Here is a 27709-nt window from a genome sequence, read left to right on the forward strand (position 1 = left end):
GAGGGGTGATACAAGGGTTTGCAAGAAGTGCTGGGAGACCAAACTCCAATAGACAAGATTCTTCAAAAGTGATGGTCTCAGTTTGGAGAAGTATGCTCAGTGTCTTGGAATGAGATGACTTTGGGGGAGGGGGGTGATAACTTGGCCAGTGAGGAATCAGTGCTTGGAGGTCTAGGATGCTTTTTGGGGTCTTGTAACTTCAGAGAAAGTAGTATGGGTCTCCATTTATTTTCTGTAGGGGGTAGAAGAGGATCTCATGGAGCTGTTGTCTTAGCAGTAAATGGAGCTCCAAATTGCTTTTAAAGGGCAGAGACCTGTTTTTGTAAGGAGAACACTTGCAGAAGCCTTTGGGCATTCTCTCCCACAAATGCTATGCTTTTTTTCTTTCTTTTCTTTTCTTTCTTTCTTTCTTTTTTTTTTTTTTAAAGATTTTATCTATTTATTTGACAGACAGAGATCACAAGTAGGCAGAGAGGCAGGCACAGACAGAGATCACAAGTAGGCAGAGAGGCAGGCAGAGAGAGAGGTGGGGGAAGCAGGCTCCCCGCTGAGCAGAGAGCCTGATGCGGGTCTCCATCCTAGGACCCTGAGATCGTGACCTGAGCCGAAGGCAGAGGCTTAACCCACAGAGCCACCCAGGTGCCCCCCCACAAATGCTTTTTATCAGCTCCTTAGAAGAGTAGGGGGAAAATGGGAATAACAAAGACAATGAAGTGAAAGAGAAGAGTTCTTTGGAGTGACACTGACTTGTGAAGGAATGTGTTTGGAAGGATCCACTGTTTGTTCCAGGTTGGGTGACCCAATCCAGTGGTATAATGATGTTAAACACAGGCGTTTCTTCAGTATGCACGCTGAGCTAGGGTTGGCCTGGCTTTTAGTAACCACTTATGTTAAGTGAGTTATTTTAGGGGTTATGAAGAACCTATACGTGATTAATAAGAAATTAGTATTGTTCGGATGTAAAAAGGAAGAAAATGTCTTAATACTTCAGGTTAATCTTAAGAGACATGAACATTGTTAAGAGAATGAATACAGGTTAAGGGCTTGGTGATTTTATTTAATTAGAATTGGCAGTTTATAATATCCCGAAGCAGATAAAGTGAGTAGGCCAAGGCTGTAGGAAGCAGGAAGGTTTAGTTTCTTGGAGGGGGAGAATTTGAGGTATAATTAAATATAAGATCATATTTTGGGATTGACCCATTTGTGACTGGGACATGGTAAGTGGAAAGTTCTGAGGTTAAGAGGGACTTGTAGGGGATTTTCAGAGATAAAGGAATCTTGTTTCAGAGTGAGGACAGCTATTGGAATTTTGGCGTTTCAGTCTCCATTAAAATTATTTTCTTGTAAACATGATTTCTGAGTCTGTGTTATGATTTCTGTCATGAGGTGTTCTGTTTAAGGGGTCTAGCAGGTGTTTCATACATGTGTTTGTATGTGGGTATCTGAAAGATGGGTTAGGTATGACTTAAATAATCTATGTGGTTGAGAGCTTAACCACATTCATTATAATTTTCCTTGTGTTTTTTTTAAAAATATTTATTTATTTGAGATAAGCAAGAGAGAGAGCATGAGCAGGGGCAGAGGGGGAGAGGGAGAAGCAGACTCCCTGCTGAGCAGGGAGTAGGCCGAAGGGTTCCATCCCAGGACCCAGGGATTATGACCTGAGCTAAAGGCAGACACTTAACTGACTGAGCCACTCAGGTGCCCCTTTCTTGTTCTTATTATCTAGAAATGACTTTCCTTTAACTACCACCTGCCCGGTGCCCTTGCTTTCACTCTTGTTTACAAACAATCCATTAAAGCTTGAACCAGAAAGTTAGAGTTAGATGAAGCAGGGCTGATCTGAAAATATAACATCCTTCTAGTTGGAAAGATTGCTTTTCATTTGTCAGTTCGGAAAAATCCATGAATTATCGTGGGGTCTTTTTTCATTTAGCACCATTACCTCCCATTTTCACGAATAATTTAGCACAACCAATATTAGTATATACAGAGTTTGTCATGGGTTTTAGAGTATTCGAAAATAAAAGCATCTAGTCACAGAAGGTCTCTTCAGTCATGTGGTTTGTATTCAGTAACATAAGTTTAATTCACGAAATCTCAACAAATAATCTGCCAGCCTTTTCTTGGACACTTTCCTTGACTTGAGGGAACCTTAATTTCTCTCTGATGGGCATGTTTGTAACAAGGCGCTTCTTGTCTTGAACCCTGAAAGGAAGAAGATTATCATGGATCTAGGATATTTAAATTGTAGATTAAAATGAAATGGTCTGTGAAGAATTAATTTCTTAGAAATCAGATTGAGCATTAAGGTAAACTGTAAGCTTACTGTCTCAAAGTTTTAAACTTGAAGAGGATTGTTTTGGGTAGCTCGGGACTCTGCTTCTGTAACACCTCTAGCTTTTCTGTGGCTTTTAATCCAGGCTGCTGGGGTAGAGCAGACCTCCCAGAATACATTCCCTGTCACTTTTTCCCAAGAATCATTTAGTTCATGCAAGGGTTTAGTTGGCAAGGTTTGTTATATGAGAACCATTTGGGCTAAGAGAGGTTTAAGTCTTAGGAAGAAAATATTGCCTTTACTTAAGAGTTGTTCTATCCCATTTTGACCATCCCCTTGCATACTAATGATGTTGTATTTTTGTGTTTTTAGGTTTTTGACAACTATGCAGTCACAGTTATGATTGGTGGAGAGCCATATACTCTTGGACTTTTTGATACTGCAGGTGAAAACTTGATATCTTTTATGTTTTAGTCTATAAGTATTAACAGTTGCTGGTTGTCTGTTTTTTTTTTGTGGACATTTTGGGAAACTAGCATATTAGTAAACCAACTTGCCTTTTGTTAATACTTTAGTAGGATTGGATATCGTGATGGCCGATACTTGACTCAAGAGACAGTTCCAGAGCTGGAATCACAGTAGGAGTTTGGAGTTCCTTGGGTGCATGGTGTGGAAGGAAATAAAGTAGGGTGAGACAGAGTACATTAGGCAAGCTGTATTGTTACTCTCTGCAATTTGAAGCTTATTTAGAATTTGTGTCTGTATAGTACATGTGCGGATAGCTTCTTAGATAGTTTGTTATTTTAACTACATCTGAAACTGCTTTGAACATGAACCAGTACCTAGCTCATATTATTGACCTTTGTGGTCAGTTTTTGAAATTGAAGGAATAAATTGCTTTCTTCCTTAAGTATACCCAGTTTCTCAGTGTTATTTCCTCGTTGTTTTAACAGTGGTTGCACAGCTTAATTTCTGACTTCTCTCTGTAGTCTCGGTTATTATCAGCTTAATTAGCCAAAGGAAAATTTCAGAGGTAATCTTTTCATATTTAGGAATTCTAAGTGCTTCACATCTTATGTGTGCTCCTCTCCCTCTCTGCCAGTACTGCCCTGATGGAGTGTGGTGTACTGCTCACCTTTAGGGACTGTCTAGATTTAGTTGGGAGGGTGAAATGGAGAGACAGTGGGACATTGGTAAGCAGTTCATTTTAGAGATCAGTGGCTTTCTAATGTTGGTTTAGGCCCTGAAATGTTCATGAATTAAAATTTACAAGAGTAATGGTGTACGGGAGGAAACTTGGAAAATAGAAAAAACAATGACCTGTACTTCATTATAGGTGAGGGATTTTTCTGTGTTTGTGTGTGCCCTTGGAGGCAATCTGTATGCAGAAAAAAGATAACTTATGGCCTCTTGGGGTTGAAAATTAATTTTATATTTTATTTTAAAATTTCAAATCAGTATTTAATCAGTATTTTGTTTTTTAGCTTAAGTGAAGTATAATACAGTAGAATTCAGTCATTTTATGGGTCAGTTTGATTTTTACTGACTATATAGTCATGTAACCTCCACCATTATCAAGGTCTGTCATCTAAAAAATTTTCTTATGTTCTTTCCCAGGCAGCCACAGCTTTGCTTTCTGTCATTGTGGTTTTGCTTTTTTAGAATTTCATATAAATGGAACCTTCTAGTCTTTTTTGTGCTTGGTTTCTTTTACTTAGCATCATGGTTTTGAGATTGATCTATTTGTATGTATTAGTAGTTTTTTCTAATTGCTGAGTAGTAGTCCATACTGTGAATATAGCACAATTTGGTTCTTTCTCTACAAGTTGATGGATGTTTGGGTTCCAGTTTTTAAGTGTGTGAATAGTGGTGCTGTGTACATTTGTACACAAATCTTTGTATGGACATATTTTCTCTTCAATATTTAGTTTTGGAGTGGGTAAAGCTTTAAATTTAGTTGTATAACTTATTTTTTTTAATTAAAATGGTCACTTTTACGAATAAATCATTCTCAAGGTGGCCAAGGGTCCTTTGATTAATACTGGTTTATTTAACTTATGTTGACAAGACTTTAATCCCAGTCAGCCTCATTTACAACTGTGTTAAATATCTTCTGGTACTTTAATCTGCCTTTATAAATTTAATATATTCAGTTTTCTGTTTTAATCAATTCAATTTGCTTGACCTGACAAGTGAAGCAACCCCAGGCTTTTATATACAAAGCCTCAATTAGCCTGATAACTTAGATTTCCTCTGTTTATGTTTTAATTTATCACAAACAGTATTTTTATAACCTTTATAAAATTTTTAACGCTTTTCAACAAAAAAGTTCCAAGGTTAAGATCAGTTACACATTTTAAATTGGAATCAGAGAACAAATCTATCATGTTCTTTAATGTGGCAGATTATTATAAATATTATAGGCATGGTGTGCTAAATAAGGATAGATTATTCCTAAATGTAATGAAAAATTAACAATAGTATTTGATTTATTTAATCTGTTAGATTCTGAATCTTTCTGGGTGTTAAAAAACATTAACTAAGGAAATGATTTTACTAGCCCAGGCAAGTTGGGGAGTTTGACAAACATTGGAGAATTGGGTCAGTAGGCATCCATAGTGACTCTCTGTCTTTGATAGACTTAAGGGGAGACTTGTATCTTCTGCAGAGGCCTTAATTTCAGAGTCCCTGTCCCTGGTTCAAGTCATGCCATTAACTCAGTTTTTTTTTCTGCTAAAGCTTTCATCCCCATTGAGATGGCCTTGGACTATTTGCGTTTAATCTGCTGACTTTTTGTAATTTTGTTCTGAATTCTTTTTATAGCATTCCTATCTCACCTCTGGCTATAATTCTCTTTTTTTTTTTTTTGAAGTGTGAAACAAAAACGGACAAGGGAGGACTGTACTTCTCATACAAAGTCTCTAAACCAAGCTTAGGCTTGTGTATAAGGGGTTTTAGGAGGTTCTGGCTGCAACTCTTATCGATACATTTAATACCATTGAAGATCAGAGATAGGTGGAAACACCTGGCTGGGTCACTCAGTGGAGCATGTGACTCTTGATCTCAGGGTCATTTAATCCTCAAAGTAGTTTAAGCCCCAGATTGGGGGTAGAGCCTACTTATTTTATTTTTTTTAAAGATTTTATTTATTTATTTGACAGAGATCACAAGTAGGCAGAGAGGCAGGCAGAGAGAGAGGGGGAAGCAGGCTCCCCGCTGAGCAGAGAGCCCAATGTGGGGCTCAGTCCCAGGACCCTGGGATCATGACCTGAGCTGAAGGCAGCGGCTTAACCCACTGAGCCACCCAGGTGCCTCGAGCCTACTTATTTTTTAATTTTTATTTTATTTATGTATTCATTCATTCATTCATTTTTAATTTTTATTTTTTTGAGAGAGAGAGAATGAGCAGGGAAGAGGGGCAGAGGGAGAGAGAGAGAGAGAGAAGCAGACTCCCTATTGGGCAGGGAGCTCTGCGTGGGACTTGATCCCAGGACCTGGAGATGGTGACTCGAGCTGAAGGCAGACACTTAACCAACTAAGCCATCCAGGCGCCCCCTATTTTGTAAAACATTTTAAAAAAAGATTTTATTTATTTATTTATCAGAGAGAGTGAGAGAAGGATTAAGACTGAGCAACCAGGGGAGCAGCTGGCTGAGGGAGAAGCAGATTTCCCACCAAGCAGGGGGCCTGATGCAGGACTCATTCCTAGCACTCTGGGATCATGACCTGAGCCAAAGGCAGACACTTAACTGACTGAGCCACCCATGTGTCCCTAGAGCCTACTTTAAAAAAAAAAAAAGGGATCACAGGACTGTCTCTGTCACAGCTTTTATTGTCTCTGTGGTCACAACAGTAAATTTTTGTTCATGAGATTTTCCCCACAGCTATTTTCTCTTTTTTCGCCTTCACATGTTGTACTATTGCGTATTTCCTTCTGTATTTAGCTTTTTTTTTTTTTTACTTAACATGTTTATCATGTTAAGTTGTTCTGTAATTGTTGTATTGTTTATAATCATTGCCCCACTGTCAGTTCCTTCTTGTGTCAGACTTGTAAATGTTACTTTTTATTAGAAAGATGCGGGTTTTACTTATAGGGAAAAATAATAAAAATGTAGATAAATAAAATAATGAAAAAGCATCTGTATTCAGAGATGTCTTAGTGTATATCCTAAACAGAGCTCTTCCTATACGCTTGTATTTATTCTTAGGGAAAGGGGATATTATTACCGCCCCCCTTCCCTTTCCTCTTAAAACAACATGGTGATGTCTCTCAAGGTTGTACTTGTATGTCATAGTCCTGGTAGTGACACGGTAGTCTTCTGTATGGCAGATCACACCACAGTTTAATTTCTTTTGTTAATGTTTGGGATCTGTTCACAGTATTTTATATTAAGACCTTTTCTGGGTCAGATATTTTTACATTTTGACACACATTCCTTTTTGTCTTTTTTTTTTTTTTTTAAGTGGACTTCACACCTAGCATAAAACCCATGTGGGGTTTGACTTCACCATCCTGAGATCAGGACCTGAGCTGAGATCAGGAGTCAGACCCTAAACCAACTGAGCCCCCCAGGTGCCCCTTTTTTGTCAGTTTCTGTCCTGATTCAATTTCAGACTTAAAGGAAAGTTGCTAGTACAAAGAACTCCTTACCAGATTTACTGGTTTTTAATGATAGACTTTCTCTTGCTCTGTATGCATGTTGTTTAATTTCTTAACCATTTGAAAGTAAGTTGCATACATCATGCCCTTTTGCTTTTTAATGCTTCAGTGTATGTATTTCTTAAGAGCAAGGATATTCTGTTACAGTATTCCTCTCAAATTCAGGAAATACAACATTATATGCAATATTTTAAATTTTAATCTATAGTCAGTGCCTATAATGTCCTTTACAGCAAAATTTCTTTCTGAAACAGAAAGAAACATGCATGTCACATAGGAAGCAGGATCACTAGGTGCCATTGAATTTTGAATGATTGGTTGTAGAAAAAAATGATTAGGTTTGAGTCTGTAGTGGTAAATACTGTGAAAGGCTTAATTTGTTTTCTTTTTGTGTTTACAGTACCCTATTGGAAATATCTAAAAATGTGGTTTTTGGCAGTAAATTTATTTTTCATGCCATGAGATTCTTTCAGACTTTATATGGGCTGGAGTCCTCAGTTCAAACTGACTTAGTTCCTCTTGAATTTCAGTTTTAAATACGAGATTCTAAATAAGGGAAAGGTCAGCAACCAATGAGATGTATCCCTGCTTTTTGGCAAATGTTGGAAGTTGAGCAGTGAGCTTATGTGCTGTTAGAGTAGGTATAATTTAAGACTTGTGGTCAAAACCTGACTTGCACGTAGAGTGAAATTTTCTTGATCATGTTGTTTACTGTAAAGGATGCTCAGTGATGACATTAATGCTATCAAGTGAGTAATAGTTATTTGTGACATTCTTAGAGGATACATTTTACCTGGATAAATTATGCTTGGATAATGAAGAATCTTGCTCATCTTAAGGGACTGCATTCATTCTTCTTCCTTAAATGTAGCACTTGAAGCAGAACTAGAGGTAAGGTAGCCTGCATCCTATTTATCGAACAATTTCATTTCTGATTTTTTTCTTCTTGGGAAAGGAAAAGAAAGATATTTATAGCTTTGGGGGTTTGTTTTTCACAAATGTATGACTGGACCAATACTGCTTTGGACATAGTATTAAAAAAAGAATGGCTATTTGTTTTCTGTCTTCATCTGAGTAGAAGGTTCATTGCATGTAACACATTGGACATTCATTTAGATGTTCTTACTGGTGCTCAGGAATATAGAGTTGGATCTGTTTTTGATGTGCACTAACATGGATTGATTGCAGTGACTGAAGGACTTGAAATGAAGCCGTTTTTTAGTCTGTGTCAGGCTTAATTTTTTTGAAATACATTCATTCCATTTGAATAGAGAATAAAGCTAAGAAAAGATGTGTGAATGTACTAATTTTTGTAAAAATAAGGGTTGGTTAGTTCTATCTTCTTATTTTTTATTTTTTTATTTACTTTTTCTTAAGATTTTTTTTTCCTTATTAGAGAGAGAGCACTCAAGTAGGCAGAGCTGCAGGCAGAAGGGACAAGGAGAAGCAGGCTTTTTGCTGAGCAGGGAACTGGATGAAGGGCTTGATTCCAGGACTCTGAGATCATGATCTCAGCTAAAGGCAGCCGCTTAACCGACTGAGCCACCCAGACACCGTATTCACTTATTTTTAAAAAAGATTTTATTTTTATTTATTTGAGAGAGAGAGAACACATGAGCAGGGGGAGGGGCAGAGGGAGAAGCAGACTCCCCGCTGAGCAGGGAGCCCAATGCAGGGCTGGATCCCAGGACTCTGAGATCATGACTTGAGCTGAAGGCAGCCGCTTAACGGACTGAGCCACCCAGGTGTCCTTCTTATTTATTTATTTATTTATTTTTAAAGATTTTGTTTATTTATTTGACAGAGAGAGATCACAAGTAGGCAGAGAGGCAGGCAGAGAGAGAGGAGGAAGCAGGCTTCCCGCTGAGCAGAGAGCCCAGTGTGGGGCTCAATCCCAGGACCCTGAGATCATGACCTGAGTCGAAGGCAGAGGCTTAACCCACTGAGCTACCCAGTGCCCCATGTCCTTCTTATTTATTTTTTTTTTTTAAAGATTTTATTTATTTATTTGACAGATAGAGATCACAAATAGGCAGAGAGGCAGGCAGAGAGAGAGAGAGGAGGAAGCAGGCTCCCTGCTGAGCAGAGAGCCCGATGCGGGGCTCGATCCCAGGACCCCGAGATCATGACCTGAGCCGAAGGCAGCGGCTTAACCCACTGAGCCACCCAGGTGCCCCTCCTTCTTATTTTTTAAATTTATTTTTTGTTTTGTTTTATTGGAGCTTTTGATAGGCAATGTGTCAAATTTCCAGCCATTGTTAGAGCTCAGGCTGTTCAGATTGAGAGAATTAAGGAGCTTGGCTGATTTTGTTTTCTTTAAGCCCATTCTTTTCTTAAATCTCTTCCATGTCTGTAATAATACATTCTACATGGTAATTTTAAGAAGTGAAAGTTACACTTCTAAGAGCATACCTTTAAAGCCTTTGACTCTGACCCTATCATATTGTTAGAGTAATATGCAATCAGTACTAGAGGTGGTCATGACCATTTTTATTTTTATTTTTTGTAAACTCCTTCCTTTTTCCCTTTTCGTTTAATCTGTATTTTAATCTCTGTTTTGTCCTGAAGGTAGATAACCTGCTCACAACGTATTGCTCATTCAAGTGGCAGTAACAGTGATGTCTTTAATTATCATGTTTTGATAGCTACCCTCAATTCTTGTATTTTCTCTCAATGCTGGAAAAAAAAATTTCACTGGCATACAAAATATTTAACTCTCCTTTTCCTCCCCTTTAAAAGTTCTTTATTGTGGTAAAATAGATATAATGTAGAATTTGTCATTTTAACTTTTTTTTTTTTTAAGATTTTATTTATTTGACAGAGATCACAAGTCTGCAGAGAGAGAGGAAGGGAAACAGGCTCCCTGCTGAGCAAGAGCGCCTCATGTGGGGCTCAATCCCAGGACTCTGGGATCATGACCTGAGCTGAAGGCAGAGGCTTTAACCCACTGAGCCATCTGGGTGCCCCATTTTAACTATTTTTAAGTGTACAGTTGAGTAGCGCTAAGTACTTAACTATTCTTTTAAAACATAGGATTGCTATAGTTCATTTTCGAAATTGAAGTGTTAAACCCTGTCCTGGCAATTCCTCCCCTCCCGTCATGGTTTTAGAAACGTGTATAGATATTTTTAAAAACTTTTTATCTGGAAATAATTTTCAGGTCTACAGAACAGTTGGGAGAATTGTACCAGGAGCCTCCATACACTGTTTAACCAGATTTACCAATTTACATTTTGCCTTATTTGCTTTATTATTCTATTTCAATGTAATATGCACATGAATTGTTTTTCCCTGAGCTGTTTGAGAGTGAGTTGACCACATAGCCATTTAGTCTTGAATAAATATGTATTTCCTAAGAATGGAGACATTCTTGTGTAATAATAAACAACTTACGGAAATTTAACATTGATACAGAACTTGAATCTAACATCTCTGTCTCTGTTCTAGCTTTGTCAGCTGAGCCAAGCCCAGTATTTTCTGCTTTTAGTACAGGATCACGTATAGCATTTAGTTGTCATGTCTTTTTAGTCTCTTAATTTGGATCAGTTCTTCAGCCTTTTTTTGGTCTTTCATGACATTATTTTTGTAGAATACAGGCAGGTCTTCTCCCTCTCCTCCCCTTATAAAACGTTCCCCATGCGTTGGATTTGGTCTGTGTTTCCTCAGATTAGGTTCAGATTATGTATGAAATAGTACATTGGGGATGTGTCTTTCTCAGGATATAAATCTAGGGGCACACGATATTCATCTGCCACTCAACTGATGATGGTAATTTTAATGATTCAGTCAAGGTCATGTCCAGTTTCCTGGCAGTATAGTGCCATTCTTCCCCTTGCAGGTTTATCGACAGTCTTGAAGACCATACAAATATTCTTATTTTCCCTAGGATAATCCCCACACAGATGTGGCATCCATTGATTCTTGCCAAGTTATTTTTATGTAGGTAGTTTTATTTTCATATACTGGTGTTAATGCACACAGTAACTAAGCCTGTGCATATGCTTTGGTAATCATGATGGGCAGTGGATTGTGTCAGTGCAGTTTCACTGAGATTTTTGTTTCCTTAGATGGTTTCACTGTGATTATTTCTTTAAAAAAAAAAAAAAAAGAACCAAATTTATTTATTTAACATTTTATTTATTTATTTGTTTTTAAAGATTTTATTTATTTATTTGACAGAGAGAGATCACAAGTAGGCAGAGAGGCAGGCAGAGAGAGAGAGAGAGAGGAGGAAGCAGGCTCCCTGCTGAGCAGAAAGCCTGATGTAGGACTCGATCCCAGGACCCTGAGATCATGACCTGAGCAGAAGGCAGAGGCTTAACCCACTGAGCCACCCAGGCGCCCTAGCATTTTATTTATTTACTTGACAGACAGAGATCACAAGTAGGCAGAGAGGCAGGCAGAGAGCGATAGAGAGAGAGAGGAGGAAGCAGTCTCCCCGTTGAGCAGAGAGCCCCAATGCGGGGCTCGATTCCAGGACCGTGAGATTATGACTTGAGCCAAAGGCAGAGGCTTTCACCCACTTTAACCCACAGGCGCCATTCACTGTGGTTATTTCTTAACCAGATTTGAGTAGGATTTATTTTAACCATTTCTGTAGCAACAGCTTACTGTTTTTATTATGTTATCATTGGGTTGCTGATGGACACAAAGATTGGAAACTACAAACTGGTAATAGAGTAAACAACTAAAGCACAATGGATTTATTGCTGTTTTCAGGGATTGAAATACTGAATTAGCTGAGTAAGAACATTCATCAGGTGTTCTATTACAAAAGCCATACATTTTATTAGAATAGTAAGTTGCTTTCTCAGTAATGGTCAGCGTGCTGTTAGCCGCATGCTTAATCTGTTGACTGACTTGTGATTTTGATACTGTGAGGATGCCAAGATTCAGTAGCTGACTTCTCCAATTTTTTCTCTCCAGGGCAAGAGGATTATGACAGATTACGACCGCTGAGTTATCCACAAACAGATGTATTTCTAGTCTGTTTTTCAGTCGTCTCTCCATCCTCATTTGAAAATGTGAAGGAAAAGGTGAGTTGGTCAGATACTCTTGCACTGAAAAAGGTGGTTACAGAACTTCTGTTGAGTTGTGTAAAGCTTTAGAGGCTTGTGGATTAATGCAGGTGTATTTTTAAAAATACTTTTCTCTAGTGGGTTCCTGAGATAACTCACCATTGTCCAAAGACTCCTTTCTTGCTTGTTGGGACCCAAATTGATCTCCGAGATGACCCCTCTACGATTGAGAAACTTGCCAAGAACAAACAGAAGCCTATCACTCCAGAGACTGCTGAAAAGCTGGCCCGTGACCTGAAGGCGGTCAAGTATGTGGAGTGTTCTGCACTCACACAGGTGAGGACAGAGTAGCCCCTTGTTTACTTACAGTTGGGTAGTTTCTTAAGAGCATTCGGGTTTGGGGGCTATTTTTAACAGTGGCCTGCAGTGCTCAAGAAAGCTGCGGGGAAGACTAGGACCAGCTTCACAGTATGTATTCTTTTGGTAGAGGTTCTGTGTTTGTGGAGAAAATTACTAAGCTCTGAGTAAAACTCTTGTGTTGGTGAACTCCCATATTGTACTGACTCATTTGTAGTGGTCAGGGATTGTGTTAAAATTTTTTTATGGGTGGGTTCCAGATTAGCACTGATTTGCAAGAGAGGAGGTGAGTGATCCCCCCACTGCCCCCCCCGCCCCCGACACTTAAATTTTTATCTAAATGTATCTGATCTTTTCCTGTCCATTCTGATCACTGATGCTATAGTTTCTGGGGCAATTCAACTGACATCGGGAATTAGTCATAATGATTGAGACCCTCATGTCAGAGAAAGCTCCCTTGGCTATTTCTTAAGCATGCTTTATAAAAGGGCATCAGTGCTTGTGTTTTTAGAGACATTCCTTCCCCATGTGGTCCTCTCTGTCCTTCTGTCCCTTTCTGGATAATTTAACTGGGCTCTTCTAGTTTGATGGGAAACACCAGATTCTGAGGTTAGGGAACAGTGTTAGAATATTTTGAGTGGGAGCTGTAACTGACCTGTGTGGTTTCATCTTTTCCACCTTCGTGGTATTACTGACTGATTCTCCCTTTGAGTACTGTTCTGGGGGCAAAGGAAAAAATTATGGGAATAGCACAGAACTATTTTATTCTATTAGTACTGGAGCTCTGAGGTTTGAACATTGAGCAAGCATGTCTAGTTAAAATAGGGCAGGGCTAGGGCGCCTGGGTGGCTCAGTGGGTTAAAGCCTCTGCCTTCGGCGCAGGTCATGATCTCAGAGTCCTGGGATCGAGCCCCACATTGGGCTCCCTGCTTGGCAGGGAGCCTGCTTCCCTTCCTCTCACTCTGCCTGCCTCTCTGCCTGCGTGTGATCTCTCTCAAATAGAAAATAAATAAAATTAAAAAAAATAGGGCAGAGCTAAAGAGGTTTCCAATAATTACATTAAATATGCTTACATTTATCATGCTTACTTGTTTAGGTAATTGCTCTTTTTATTAAGTTTTTTTTTTTTTTTTAAAACACTATTGTATTCTTGATTGTATGTATACTAAGGCAAACGGCATATATAATAAACCTAGTATGCATGTACTAGGTGCTTAGTATGTGTGGCCTAGACTTAATTTAATAATCTCTAATTCAGTGCCAAGGTGGATATTTAAAGATAAAATTTTTATGCTTAACTGGGTATATTCTGCAGGATGGCTTCAGGTCTAAAATCGTACCCCCAGACCCAGTTTTCCTTGGCAGTTCAGTCCTGTTGTAAAAGCAGATATTTTAAAGTTCAGAAGATTTTATATCCTCTTATCCACAGCACTGACTGAGATTTTAAAAAAATGCCTGATGGTTCTGTGTTTTGATACCATCAGAAGAGTCAGAAGGGGTGTGTGTGTGTGTGTGTGTGTGTGAAGGATATATGTGAAACGTGAGTGTCAGATTATAACTAACTCTGTTAGGCATCCTTCTGTACCCATCTCCTCCAAGTATGGGTTGCTTTTGGGGGAAATGGAGGCAAATAGACCATGTGGACCCAATTCTAGGTCACTGGTAAAGTTTATAAAGAATTGGATGCTTCCATTTAAGATTTTTTACAAGGTAAACTTGGCAGATAGTAGCAATTTGAAAAGGTCTTAGCAACTATATTTTTCTTACCAGATTTTGATGTTTGGAGAAGTCAAAAGAGAAGATAGAAAATGGGGTGTCTGGTTGTGTTTGGGAGATAGAACTTTTAGGACTTCAGATTCCATTATTGGTTCCTCTAAAACTGAACTCTTTTTATGATCAGATAGTATAGGTAAAGCAAAGATTAGTTTTGTTATATAGGGGATTGGTTATTTTTGTCAGTAAGCAAGAAGGGATTTGCTTTTTATGAAGGGGTGCCCTAGTTTCTCATGGTCATCTTCTTTTTTTCCCTTATAAAATGCATTTCCCTATCCATTGTCCCCTTTTCCTTTTGTATTTGACTACCAGAATTTGCTCTGAGATGTGTAGAAATAATTTCTAGGAACTTTGCTTTTGTTTAGCATTTCTACTTTGTAAAAGCCCTAGAAGAAAACTTTTTAACCTCTTTGCTTCTTCTTAAGTACTTAATGTTATTTCTCATTTATTTTCTATCTCAAGGGATGTGTGGGTGCCCATCTTCTGGGATGTGTACAGGGTTGGGTGGGAATACCTGGGGTAGTCTGGGCTGGTGCTTGTTACTGGAGCTGTGTTCTGGGACTTAATGGGAGATTTTTACTTGGGATCAAACTAACGTAAAGAACACGTGAAACCTCTTTGGGTGGTAAACCTGTGACTTCAGATTTAGGTGAGGTTAGGTGAGTCTATAGACCTGGGCCCAAGGTACCAGTGCTATTGAGTCACACTGTCACGTCGGAGTTCTGCCTGAGGTGTAAGTGTGTTTCTGCATCTTAATTCCTGTAGATCTGAGAATATTCTTTATTTTCACCCCATGCTTTATGCTCTGATATCCATGAAGACATCTTAAAGCATTGGACTGCTTGCTAAAAGTCATTCTAGGACCCCATTCTTTGTTTTCCTGTGACTTGGGTGGTGGTTACTTGCTCTAATAACATTACTGAATAACTGAAGCGAATGCTGTTTCTAGAGTCTGTTCCTTAAACTTCTCCCAGGTGGTACTGTTGAACAATTAACACTCTTTCTAAATGTCTGAACCATTTTGTTCTGGGAAACTGATTTGCTCTAAATCCTGATTAATCCCATCCAGATATGTCATTGAATCTAGAAACATGTAGCATGCCTGTTAGTCTGCTATTTGTGTCCTTCAGTTATTCAGGGGCTGAATTCACAGAAGCCTGAAATTGTAATTGATTTAGTTCCAGAATGTGTGTGCCATTCTTCTCATTGGAGATATTGGAGAGTTCTACAAGGCTTATCCAGTGCATCTGTTTTGTTTACATATCCATTTTTTCCTTCTGGCATTCCTTTCATTAAAATACTGTTTTTTCAAAATGCTATTATTTTAGGAGTCAGTATACAGCATTTTCATAAAAATTGCTTTCTTGCTTAGTTAAGCTTTTTTATGTAGGAAGTTTCTGTTCAGCTATCTGCTGTCCTGATAATGGGCTTAAGATATAGCTTTCTGGCCCTTATTTTTCTGAAGGTACGTTGCTTCTGTGAATTCAGCCCATTTAATCCGGACTGCTGTTATATCTGCTCGTCTTTCTAATCCTCTAACCTGGCTGCTATTCTCTCTCCTCCCCTCTGTCTTATAGAGAGGTCTGAAGAATGTGTTTGATGAGGCTATCCTAGCTGCCCTCGAGCCTCCGGAAACTCAACCCAAAAGGAAGTGCTGTATATTCTAAACTGTTTTCTCCTTCCCCTCTTTGCTGCTGCTTCCTGTCCCACTACTGTAGAAAGAGCATTTAAAAACAAAGGAATAAAACCATCCTGTTTGAAAGCCTCTGCGTCTTTTTACTCACCACCTAAGAGCAACCTCTGTATTAGTTTTTGATCAAGAATGCAATATCTTATAGAATATTTTTTGTGATCAGTAGTCAAGTTGGACTTGTTTAACTTTCTGCTTCTTGAGTTGCCTGATGCTCAGAGCTTTTGGTTTGGATTACTATTGCAAAAGGGAACTTGGTGTGGCATTAAGAATGTTCTCTTGGAAAAAAACAAGAGTTTTAACACTTCCTAGCTCTAGATGGAGAAAATAACATGAACATCATTTTACTCTTATGATCAATTGTAATTGTAATTGCATGACAAACTTTATGGAAGAAGGGTGACCTGCTAGTAGAGTGTAACGGGGAAGGGAGGATTCTTCTTTGGTTTTTTTTTGTGCAGTGAAACTTTGTGTTGCTATTGCTTTGGCTGTCTGTGCTGTGGTGGAGTATTTGTCAGTCTGGGGTGGGAAAGGTATTAATGTATCTGCTACTGCTCTATGAAATCATTTGTCACACTATCTTTTAAGAACAGCATCCATTTTTAACAGTTGACTCAAGGTTTGTTAATGTTGAGATGTAAAGCTGCCACCTTTATATTTTCCTGCTTCTGATTTTATTGTTGTGAGGGAAACATACAATTGTGGTTACCTTCGAATTTTGAAATTAAAAATATACAATTGTTTGTATAAATGCCTGATGAAGCTTTATTCCTGTTGAACTGACTGGTTCTAGTTTTACCTATGTATCAAGTGCCCACATGTTGCTTCCTTGAGCCCCCTGGCTCTGTCTGATTGGTGGGATGCAGGGAGTTCAGAGTGAAGGTCTTTGACTCAGCTGCGGTAGCCGTGCTCTCCATCCTTGCCTGCGCCTTCCATGTAACAAGGATGCCACTGCCCGCTGCCGGCGCTCTTGGTCCTGTTCCATACTCCGCTGTTTCATTGGAATGCAGAGCTGCTGCCCTTGTGTTTATGTAAAATGTTTCAGCAGCATATTACACAACTCATTGAATGAGCAAGTGACACATGTGGCTTGTTCGCTTCTTGTGACATATATTGGTCTGCAAAAAGCTTTCTCAAAGGACCACTGTCTCATTCATGAATATCCACTCCTCTGCTCCTGAATTGCTGGATCCTTCCAGTGTCCTGCCTGGACAAAACTTGGTGAAGTGGGATGATTGTGTCGAGATTCAGAGTTGTTCTTAGCATTTCGTTCTTTGCCGGCTCTTGGGGGCTTGAATGTTTTTAATTTGATCTTCAGCTTTATTATACTGAAAATCAGACTGCCCATTTTTTTCTTTCTACCCCTTTTCAGAAAGGCCTAAAGAATGTATTTGACGAAGCAATATTGGCTGCCCTGGAGCCTCCCGAACCGAAGAAGAGCCGCAGGTGTGTGCTGCTATGAACGTGTCTCCAGAGCCCTTTCCGCACAGCTGGTGTCAGCATCATACTAAAAGCAATGTTAAATCAAACTAAAGATTAAAGATTAAAATTCGTTTTTGCAATAATGACAAATGCCCTGCACCTACCCACATGCACTCGTGTGAGACAAGGCCCGTAGGTATGGTCCCCTTCCCCCTCTCAGTACTAGTTAATTTGAGTAATTGTGTATTGTCAGAAAAGTGATTAGTACTAGTTTTTGTTTTGTTGTTTCAAATTTTTTTTTTTTTTTTTTTTTTTTTTGTTTAAAAGCAAGGCATGCTTGTGATGACTCTGTAACAGACTAATTTGGGTTGTTGAAGCTGCTCCCGGGCTCCATCCACTCTGGAGAATGATCTGGGACATTTAGGGTTTTTTGTTTTTGTTTTTGTTTTTGCGGGGGTGGGGTGGGGTGCGGGGAGTGTGTGTGGGGTTTGTTTTTATTTAGTTATGTTTTTTAAATTCATTAACCATCGGATAGCCCTTAAGGGGAGGAGGACTGATTGATTCCACATTCCACTTCCTAGATCTAGTTTAGAAAACTTGTTCCCCACCTGGTGCTCTTAGGAAGGAGTATAGTAAATGCCTCATTTAATAACATACTCCTTTTTGAAAGTTGCCTTTTCTCTCCACCCTTGAGTAGGTCCAGTATTTGATGAAACTCATGAAAGTGGGTGGAACCTGTCTTGCCCCTCCTCTTTTCTAGGATGCACTATATATGTGACTGTGACTTTCAAGGAATTTTGTTTGCCATGTGCTGATTTTTTTTTTTGAAGTTAATTTCTAACTTCTTTCACTGATAAATGAAGAAAAGTATTGCACCTTTTGAAATACACCAAATGGATTGAGTACGTAATTAAAAAAAATTTTTTCCCCCTGTCAGTCATTGTCTTATATGCTTAGCATAGAAATGTCCAGCCTAATAGTGTATGATGTAGTGTTCCTAGAACACAGCTGAAGACCTGGTGAATTGAGGAAATTTGAGAGGTGGCGCTAGGAGACAGATGTCTGTGGAATGATGCACATCCTCTTTCAAGTGGGGAGGATGGAGACCTGCTTCATGAAGAAGCTGGGGGTGTGGGTGGGGGTGGGGAGAACATTTAACAACATGGGGACCAGTCAGGGGAATCCCCTTATTTCTGTTTTACATATGAGGAACCCTGGAGTAGCTCGTTAAGGCTCTCTAGTTTAATAAAAAAATCATGGAGTCTTATGAAGACTCTTCATAAGTGTTAATAGGGATTTTATTCACTTACCTTTGTTGCAGTTTCCAATTTTTAAAAATGTTTAGGTAATTTTCTCCACCTTCCCCAAATCCTAATTCTTGTAGATTCATTAGTGTCGAACCAATGCTTTCTCATGTCTCAGTTCTTTGTATATGCATTCTTTTCAGATGTATTAAACAAACAAACAAAACCCTTCACAAGCCAGCCTGGGGGTTGTTCTTTTCCCTCCGCCTCTTTTTAGATATTTAGGAGTGGGAAGTTGACTCTTAATCTAACACATTTTGGGATAAGATTTTAAAGCTTTATTTTATTTAATGTATTTCCTTTTCTGGCCTTCCGTTTGAGGTGATGGTTTCCCCTCAGTATGTTCAGGTTTGTGCCTTCTTCCCTAAGATTGGCAGGTAGCCCGCAAAGACCCCTTCTCTTTAAGACCAAAGTGGGTTTGGGGCACCTGGGTGGCTCAGTAGGTTAAAGCCTCTGCCTTCGGCTCTGGTCATGATCCCAGGGTCCTGGGATCGAGCCCCACATGGGGCTCTCTGCTCTGCAGGGAGCCTGCTTCCTCCTCTCACTCTCTCTCTCTGCCTGCCTCTCTGCCTACTTGTGATCTCTGTCTGCCAAATAAATAAATAAAATCTTTAAAAAAAAAAAAAAATAGAAGACCAAAGTGGGTTCATAGCAGTCCTTAGTGAAGGTGATGCCCAGGAAGCTCACTGCTCATGTTGGGAAGCAGTGACAGCATATCTCTCTCATCCATTGGTTAGTTGGAAAACAACCAGTTTTTCCCTGAAGTTTTCTGTATTCGTGCTTTTCAGACTTTGTTGCTTACTGAGCAATGGGTTTTTAAAAGCTTTCCATGTATTTCCAAAACACGGCCAAGTTGGAGAACGATTGCTCCTAGATTGTTACCCAGACTGCTTCTATCAGATTCCAGGTTCTGTGCTGTGAATCTGAATATGGGACAGATTTTCTTTAGGTGACAGGAATGATTCATTTACCTTAAGGGAATTGTACTGATCTGTAGGAGAGTCTTAGAAACTAAGAGCTGTTGGCACAGCATAACCTCATTTTGGTGGTTTTTTCTAAGTGGAATCATGTTTGGCTTGATTCTGTGCTGTGCTGGAGCTAAACTGCATGGCTTGGCTGGGAAGGTGTTAAGAAGAAGCTGATCTAAGCTTTACTGTTTTTTTATTTTTTATTTTTTAAAAGATATTATTTATCCATTTGAGAGAGAGACAGTGAGAGAGAGCCTGAGAGGGGAGAAGGTCAGAGGTAGAAGCAGACTCGCTGTGGAGGTGGGAGCCAGCTGCGGGGCTCGATCCCGGGACTCCAGGATCATGGCCTGAGCTGAAGGCAGTTGTTTAACCAACTGAGCCATGCAGGTGCCCCTAAGCATTACTGTTTTAACCAATGTTTCTTATTCCTTGTTGACCATGCCAGGGAGAGGTACCAGGATTGTGTTCTGAGATCCTAGGGAGCAGGGACTGTAAATCCCTTGTTCTTACTATAGTGGCACATAGGTCCATCCTGATTATTGCTGTGTCCCTGGCCTAGCGTAGCGTTTGACACATGAGAGATGGTTCTAAAAGTAGTCACTGGATGGTACATGATTTCAAGAGTGAATGAGTGAAATAAAGGTCACTTGCTTGTGTCAGCGAAATAACCATACATCAGAAGAGCAACAAAGACAAGGGGATTGAGTTAAGCTAATAGTTTTCTAACTAAATATTTTCTTATAAAGATTTTAGTTGTTCGCTTGTTTGTTTGTGTATTTAATTATTTAGAGAACATTAGACATGGAGGGTGGGGAGAGGGAGAGAGAGAGAGATCTCAAGTGGATACCTCTCTGAGTGTGGAGCCCGACATGGGGCTCGATCTCATGACCCTGAGATTGTGACCTGAGCCTAAATCAAGGGTCAGATGCTTAACCAGCTGAGCCACCCAGGCATCCCTAATTAAATATATATATATTTTTTAATATTTTATTTTTAAAGATTCTATTTATTCGTTTGACAGGCAGAGATCACAAGTAGGCAGAGAGGCATGCAGAGAGAGGTAGGGAAGCAGGCTCCCTGCTGAGCAGAGAGCCTGACATGGGCTTAATCCCAAGGCCTGAGATCATGACCTGAGCCGAAGGCAGAGGCTTCAACCCACTGAGCCACCCAGGTGCCCCCTCTAATTAAATATTTTTAATTTGACTTTCATGTATCAGAAGAACATGGGTAGGAAATGGATGAAGTTAATATTGTTTTTCTATTTAAATACTGTTTTCTGTTTGACTTAACAGACTTGTCCATTATCTTGGCTTAGTGATTCATACTACTCAGGGAGTGTCATCTAGAGTTTGGAAAAGGATTATCTAAAACAGTCCTCAGCAGGCTTATTAGGTTGTGGCAAAATACACAATTAGGCTAATAGGATACTAATACATCGCTGGTTTTCTAAAATACCAGGTGTTTTACTTTAGGTCTTTGAAATAGGTTCAGTAATTTGTTAAAGTTGTACCCTTGGAGCTGGATCTTTTTTTTTTTAAGATTTTATTTATTTATTTGACAGACAGAGATCACAAGTAGGCAGAGAGGCAGGCAGAGAGAGAGAGGAGGAAGCAGGCTCCCCACGGAGCCGAGAGCCCGAAGTGGGGCTAGATCCCAGGACCCTGACCCATGACCAGAGCTGAAGGCAGAGGCTTTAACCCACTGAGCCACCCAGGCGCCCCTTGGAGCTGGATCATATGCTGGTAGGGGAGCATATTCTACTGGGAAAGGGAGAATGGTGATGTGAAAGCACTAGTTGCAGTATTTCCTTCGTTCTAAGGTGCATTTGTCTTCCATCTTCCTGTTGTAGTCTGAATACCTCTTAAAATTTGTGCAGTTAATGTAGTAGTTTTTTTTTTGTTTTTGTTTTTTTGGGTTTTGTTTGTTTTGTTTTGTTTTGAAAAGCTGTCATTAAACCCTCTAGTATCATAATTGCTATCTTCATAGGATGGATAAAAATAATGGTACATCTTTTTCTTCATTGTTAGATTTGGACTATTTTCTTTTTTTTTTTTTACTCCCATTTTGATATTATTATTAGTTTTTTGGGTACACAGTGCTAAGAGACTCTGGTACGCAAGGGCCCTGCTTCTTGAGGAGGATTGGAACATAGTCCCCCTGGGTACAGCTGACCCGCTGTTAGAGATTTAGTGTGTAACCTTTGGGGAAGTGGAACTTCATTATCTTTTGGGAGGAGAGGCTGAGTTCTTCCTGGTTAGCGTAACTTTGAATGACATGTGAGGGAAGTAGCTTGAAATCACATTTCTAATTCACATGACCTTGTTACCTGTAGGCCTTACCCTGAGTTCCCCCAACTTTAGACAGTGATCCTTTAACAACATAGAACAAGAGAAAACCTTAACTTATTATTTTCTTTCTGGAACTATTTGAATACTTTTTAAATTTATACAGTATATTACTTGGGAGTTTTTTCCCAAATGCCCTCCCGTTTTCTTAAGCCTCATTTCTTTAGCTTTTGCTTAGTACTGTATTACAAACCACCCTAACCCTCTGGCTTATACCACAAGCTTATTTTTCTCTCACTGATGGGTCAGTTGGGCTTTGCCTCCAGGTTTCAGCTTTGGCTCACGTTGGCTCCAAGCTTCTCATGCTGCAGCCTGTCCAGAAAGCAGTAGCTATCTAAGAGCGGACTTCTCATGGTGAGTCTGGTGAGCCAAAGGGGGTGCAAGGTCAAGCACATTTAATTTCTCATATTTCACTGTGCAGAAGATTCCGTATAGTCAAGCCTAATCTGTACCAATTCAAAAGTAGTTTTTTTTTTTTTAAAAAAAGCACTTAATAAGGCCCTGAAGATAAAGCAGAGAATAAAATAGATGGGGATCCTGTCTTCTACTTGGAATTTTCCTTGCAAATTTGATAGTTTTTTTGAATATCCATTTGATCTCATCGCCCTTGGAATGGCTATCAAGAAAGTAAAAGTCTTGGCTGTGTGTGCCTGCCCATGGCACACGTTTGTCAGAAGGCTTGTTTCCATACTGGGCACTGGAGATACTGCAGCAGGACAGCCCTAACCCAGCATGCAGGTAGCTTTCAGTCTCCCAGGCTCTTTATCTGTAACATAATTATGCATTTAGTCATTATTGGGGCCTTAAGGGCAAGTCTGTTGGCTGGCTGGTCAGTAATTAGTGGGAAACTTGAAAGATTCCTCTGAGATTTTAAATGTATAGGTATGGAGTGGGGCCTGGGAATCAATTCAGTTTTTAAAAGCTTCCCAGATAGAACCTTGGTTAGATATGTTTGGGGACAGTGCACACCTTAGTGGCTCACTCTCTCCTTCCTTCCTTCCTTCATGGTGGGGGGAGGGGGAGAGGGAGAATCTCAAGCAGACTGCCTGCTGCATGTGGAGTGTGATGGGGGATCCATTCCAGGACCTAGAGACCATGACCTGAGTAGCTTGCCTGAGCCACACAGATGCCCCACCTCAGTGATTCTTAACTCTGGTTGTGTGAATGTTACTTAGGGAACTAGTTTTTTAAAAAATGAAAATAATGCCTGAGGTCATTTTAGGCAGTCTCTGGAGATAGGGTCACTTAATTTTATCACTTAAATTGTTTTTTTCAAATTATGTTTTGAGGGGCATCACTTCTTTAAATCTCATCACATTATTTTAGTGTTCCTCCAGGTTTGAGAAAGATGTCACTAAATGATTTCTTAAGGTTTCATTTATATCTGACATGAATTTTAGAATAATTTTGGGTCACAAGTCTTCAGCTTAACTGTTCTTTGAGGAATGAGATTTTCCAGGCTCGTGGTTCCAACCAGCATTCAGTTCTTGACTCCTTAACCAGGAAAGAACATGTAGAGAGTTCACGGTCATATAATTTATTGGTGAACTGGCACTGAGATAGTTTGGGCAGATGCCTAAGTAATTACATTTCTTAGACAGTAGTGTGAGAGAGAGCAGTTACCTGAGTTTAGAGATGAACTATGGTTTTCTATCTCAAACCTAGAATGTAAGCAGCTATATTTCTCTGATAATTTCAAGACAAGTGTAGCTTCACTGGTGGTGGGTCTCTTTTTCATTCCCCTCATGAATATTCCAGTTGACCTGCAGAGAGTACTCTGAACCAAATAGTTTAAAGTTAGTACCAGAAATGAGTATAAAATTGAAGTTATTCCAACAGCCTAATAAATTAGACCTCTAGGAGATGAAGTCTCTTGCTAACTTAAAAACAAGGTCAAGGTTCCTTTGTTCCTCTTATGTAGATGTCCTTTGTGTGTGTCATCCCCTGCCACTGCATGCATGTGCACGCTTTTGTCAGATCTTTTTTGGCGGGGTGTGGGTTCCCCCTTTGGTCAGTGAATATTTAGTTCTGGGTGGATTGATCTAAGTCTGAGTGAGTAAACAAGTGGTGGCCCTTTGCGTTCTGGCTTGGTATTGATGACTTAACACTTGATTGGATAGGGTCTTAGTTTCTGTGTCTTGGTTTGTGGTTGAGCTGTAAACATGGCCAGTCTTCTCAGTGGGAAGGAGTTGGAGAGGGCTTTGCAGATATTCAGTGCTTTTGAGCCATAAGCACAGTTCTTTCTTAACTCCCTGCTTATGGGCTACTGGGACATAGCCTCAAAAAGGTGGGCAAGCTTGTGCCAGTACCGTGCCATCTATTTATTGAGCTACTTTTTACTCTGGCTCTGCTGCTCTGTTCCAGTGTACTAATCCATGAGCTTCTTGGATTGTTGAGATTAGCTCCACCTAGTGGTGAATTTAAATTAAAACCGGCAGTTGAATCTATAGTGCACTACTGTACCTACTATCTGGACACCACTCCTTATGGGGTTTTTATAGATGGCAGAAGTGTGGGCAGAAGATGGTTAGGTAGAAGGGAGTAGAGGCTGAGTCAGTACACTGATGAATGGGGGAGACTCTGAATTGTCTAGGAGTGGCTTTTAAGGGTCAGCCAGAGGCTTTATATAGTCAATCAGAATTTAAAATTCAGGATGGTGTCTGCTTTAGAGAAATAATTGCCCTGAGTCTTGACTCCAGCCTTACCATCCACGTGATCTTGGATAAGTCAGTGAATTTTCCTAAGCTCCATTTGCTTCATCTGTAAATGAGGAATAATGGTAATATCTACATCTTGGGGCTGAGTGTGAGGACTAAATGAGATCATGTAGGTGAACATATTTCATAAATGCAAAAGTGCTATGAAAATACTAACAGCTACCAGATTTTCACTGCAATGGGAAGAATTCAGAGCAGGGAGCCCAAAGTGGGACTTGCTCCCAGAACCCTGGGATCATGACCTGAGCTGAAGGCAGATGCTTTAAGTGACTGAGCCACCCAGGCACTCCTCAAGAGTTTATTAAAAATAGGATGACAAATCATGTTGAGTCTTACATACAGAAAGAGAAGAGTTCAGCTGTTCAGCTGCCCTTTTTTTTCATTATAGCATCCTATGAGTGGACAGGGCAGAGTTTGTTGATGAGAAAGCTGGACCTTAGTGAATGCCCAGGGCCGTGGCAATGATGGGAGTGGTGGTTCTGAAACCTGACACCTTTTCCTTCTTCTCCTTACCATCCCACCATTGTTTTCCATATATTTAATATGGGCCTGATTGGTTAGGAGAAAGGAACCTCATTATTAGGTCACAAAATCTCTTAGCTTGACTCAAATAAAGTGAGGTGATTGGGATTCTAGTCCTCCATCTTTCCTCCACAAAGGTCAGGGGTTTTCATACTGGAGTTTAGGTGGTAGACTCAGAAACCTCAGGGCATGTTTGTATTAGTGATTTCACTTGATCCTTAATACAGCCCTGTAGGGGAGGTGGGACAGATGGTACCATTTGTCAGATGGCAAGACTGAGGTTAAACAGCTTGGCGTTGTGTGCTAAAAAATGCATAACTGGCTTTGGATTTGAGTTCTGGTTCTGTCACTAACTTGATCTTTTGACCTTAGTCAAGTAACCTAAACCTTCTGAGCCTTGCATTCTTCTGTGTGAAATGGAAGTAGCTATACCAAACTTTATTCCTGAGTTATGAGGGTTGCATGAAACACTGTGTAAAGCGCTTAGCACAGTGCTTGCAAGTAGGAGGTGCTAGGCAGTCAATGGAATGGATTGAAGGGATCATCGCCATTGTCATCCTCATCCTCATTAGTTCTTTTCAAACTAGGGCCAGAAAACTCTGCTGGCTTCTGGGTCTTAGGCTGCTATAAAGTGAGGGGCCCTCAGTCCCCCTGCTAAGAACAGGAAAAGACTTTCAGGTAGTGTGAGAGTATATCTTACTCTCCCTTACCTCTCATCTTTTTAACCAACTCTGTGATTGGGCTGGCCCTTTGGAGCTCCAGACCCACAGTGGAGCCTCATTTCCAGTTTCCTGGATCTCCTTTGTAAAGCTTTGGAAGGTCTGCATTGGTCTGGTGGGAGAGAGGTTTTGAGCTTGATTCTGAATCTCTAACTCCCTGAAGAGCTGCCCCATTTCCTCCATAACTCGAGGGCTTCACAACTGTTTCGCTGTTGGGGAGTTCTGTGCATCCCTTAGCAGCTGGTGAAGGGTGGGCAGGCACTGTGAATTCTTCACTTGCCTCATGTGAGAATGACTTCACCTCAGGGGGCGCTGAGTTTGCAGGAATTTCCCCATCTTAGATGCAAGTGTGCTCTAAGACCAGTCTTTCCTTAGCCCGCAGGGATCTTGGCCCCTGGTAAGTGTAGCGTGACTCAAATGGAGTCCTGTTTTTGCATTTAGCTTTCTTTACCGTGTTTGATGTTCTCTCCGTTTCTCCCATGATACTAATAAAATTCTCCGGATTAGGAGTTGGAAACCCAGGGACGCCTGGGTGGCTCAGTTGGTTAAGCAGCTGCCTTCGGCTCAGGTCATGATCCCAGCGTCCTGGGATCGAGTCCCACATCGGGCTCCTTGCTCGGCGAGGAGCCTGCTTCTCCCTCTGCCTCTGCCTGCCACTCTGTCTGCCTGTGCTCGCTCTCTCTCCCTCTCTCTCTGAAAAATAAATAAATAAAATCTTAAAAAAAAAAAAAAGGAGTTGGAAACCCAGGTTCTAGTTGGGCAGCAGTTTCCTTGGACAGGTTGCTGTACGTCTTTGGGCCTCAGTTTCCCCATTTGTAGATAAAACTGCTTTTCTCTTCCTTTTTGGTTTGTGTCTTTTTATCAGTAAAAAGTATTCTTCCCAATAAAATCTTTTTTTTTTTTTTTTTTAAAGATTTTATTTTATTTATTTGAGAGAGAGAGACAGTGAGAGAGAGAATGAGCGAGGAGAAGGTCAGAGAGCGAAGCAGACTCCCCATGGAGCTGGGAGCCTGATGTGGGACTCGATCCCGGGACTCCAGGATCACGCCCTGAGCCGGAGGCAGTCGTCCAACCAACTGCGCCACCCAGGCGTCCCTCTTCCCAATAAAATCTTAAGAGAGGGCGCTCTGAGGGGAATAAAAAGGTGTCCTGTGGAACAGAGATGCTGGGGTTGAAGCCAGGAAGCAGTTTTTCCTCTCCCACTGCTTCTTTCTCCCCAGTGCAGATGCTCATGCTTTGTGCCCCTCTGTGGGCCTTCTAGGGCTCTGCCAAGAGATGTGAACATCACTGGTACAGGATCATCTCTACAGCTCTAAGAATTTTTTGTTGTTGGCAGGAAGTTAATAAAAATCTGTAAAACCTGTATATGAAATATACAGATAGACTATTGAGTCTTTAAGAATTAGCTTTTCATTGATATATTTGAGAGATTCTAAAGTTTGGTTCAGTCTGTAGTGCTTTAATATATTGTAATGTCCAGTAAAGACTGACTGAGTTTTTGCTTGTAGGATAAATAAAGGTTCTTAAGAGTGGCAGACACCATACTTCCCTCTCTTAGGTATCACTTCCTTCTGGGAGTACCGGTACGATCCAAGCGTTAATAGAATTCGGTAGTGAAACTGGATGCTTTTACAGGTACCTCTCTTTTAGTACCCTGGCATTTTCCACTTTCTGTATAAAGCAGATAGAACATTTTGCTCTTGTTTATGTTTTAGAGAGTCATTCTAGTGCTAGTTTCATATTAAGGTATCTAGGAATATTGAATAGTAAGAAAAACATATGCTTTGGAGTAGAGGGATTATAAATTTGAATTAGATTCTGTCACTAACTACCTGTGTTTGAACAAACTGCTTTAACTTTTCAGTCTTGATTGACACGTCTTTAACTTGAGCTGATAATACCTGCTAACCTTTTGCAGAGTTGTTATAAGGATTAG

At 40.1% G+C, this 27709-nt stretch overlaps 1 protein-coding gene across 2 annotated transcripts in view; it reads left to right on the plus strand.

Moving 5' to 3' along the window:
• The window catches only part of CDC42 (cell division cycle 42), a 49537-nt gene extending 30862 nt beyond the window's left edge, over window positions 1-18675 (plus strand). The window contains exons 3-6 of one of the 2 annotated variants that reach the window (XM_044237390.1): window positions 2651-2723; window positions 11865-11974; window positions 12095-12292; window positions 15664-15848. In XM_044237390.1, the coding sequence (XP_044093325.1) occupies window positions 2651-2723; window positions 11865-11974; window positions 12095-12292; window positions 15664-15753 (471 nt within the window). In that variant the 3' untranslated portion in view covers window positions 15754-15848. Of the gene's footprint in view, window positions 1-2650; window positions 2724-11864; window positions 11975-12094; window positions 12293-15663; window positions 15849-17148 lie in introns of those variants that run through there. The other variant, XM_044237389.1, reaches the window with a different exon arrangement.
• The last annotated feature ends 9034 nt before the right edge of the window (window positions 18676-27709 follow it).

Source organism: Neovison vison, chromosome 2 (genome assembly GCF_020171115.1).
Source record: "Neovison vison isolate M4711 chromosome 2, ASM_NN_V1, whole genome shotgun sequence".
Lineage (NCBI taxonomy): Eukaryota > Metazoa > Chordata > Mammalia > Carnivora > Mustelidae > Neogale > Neogale vison.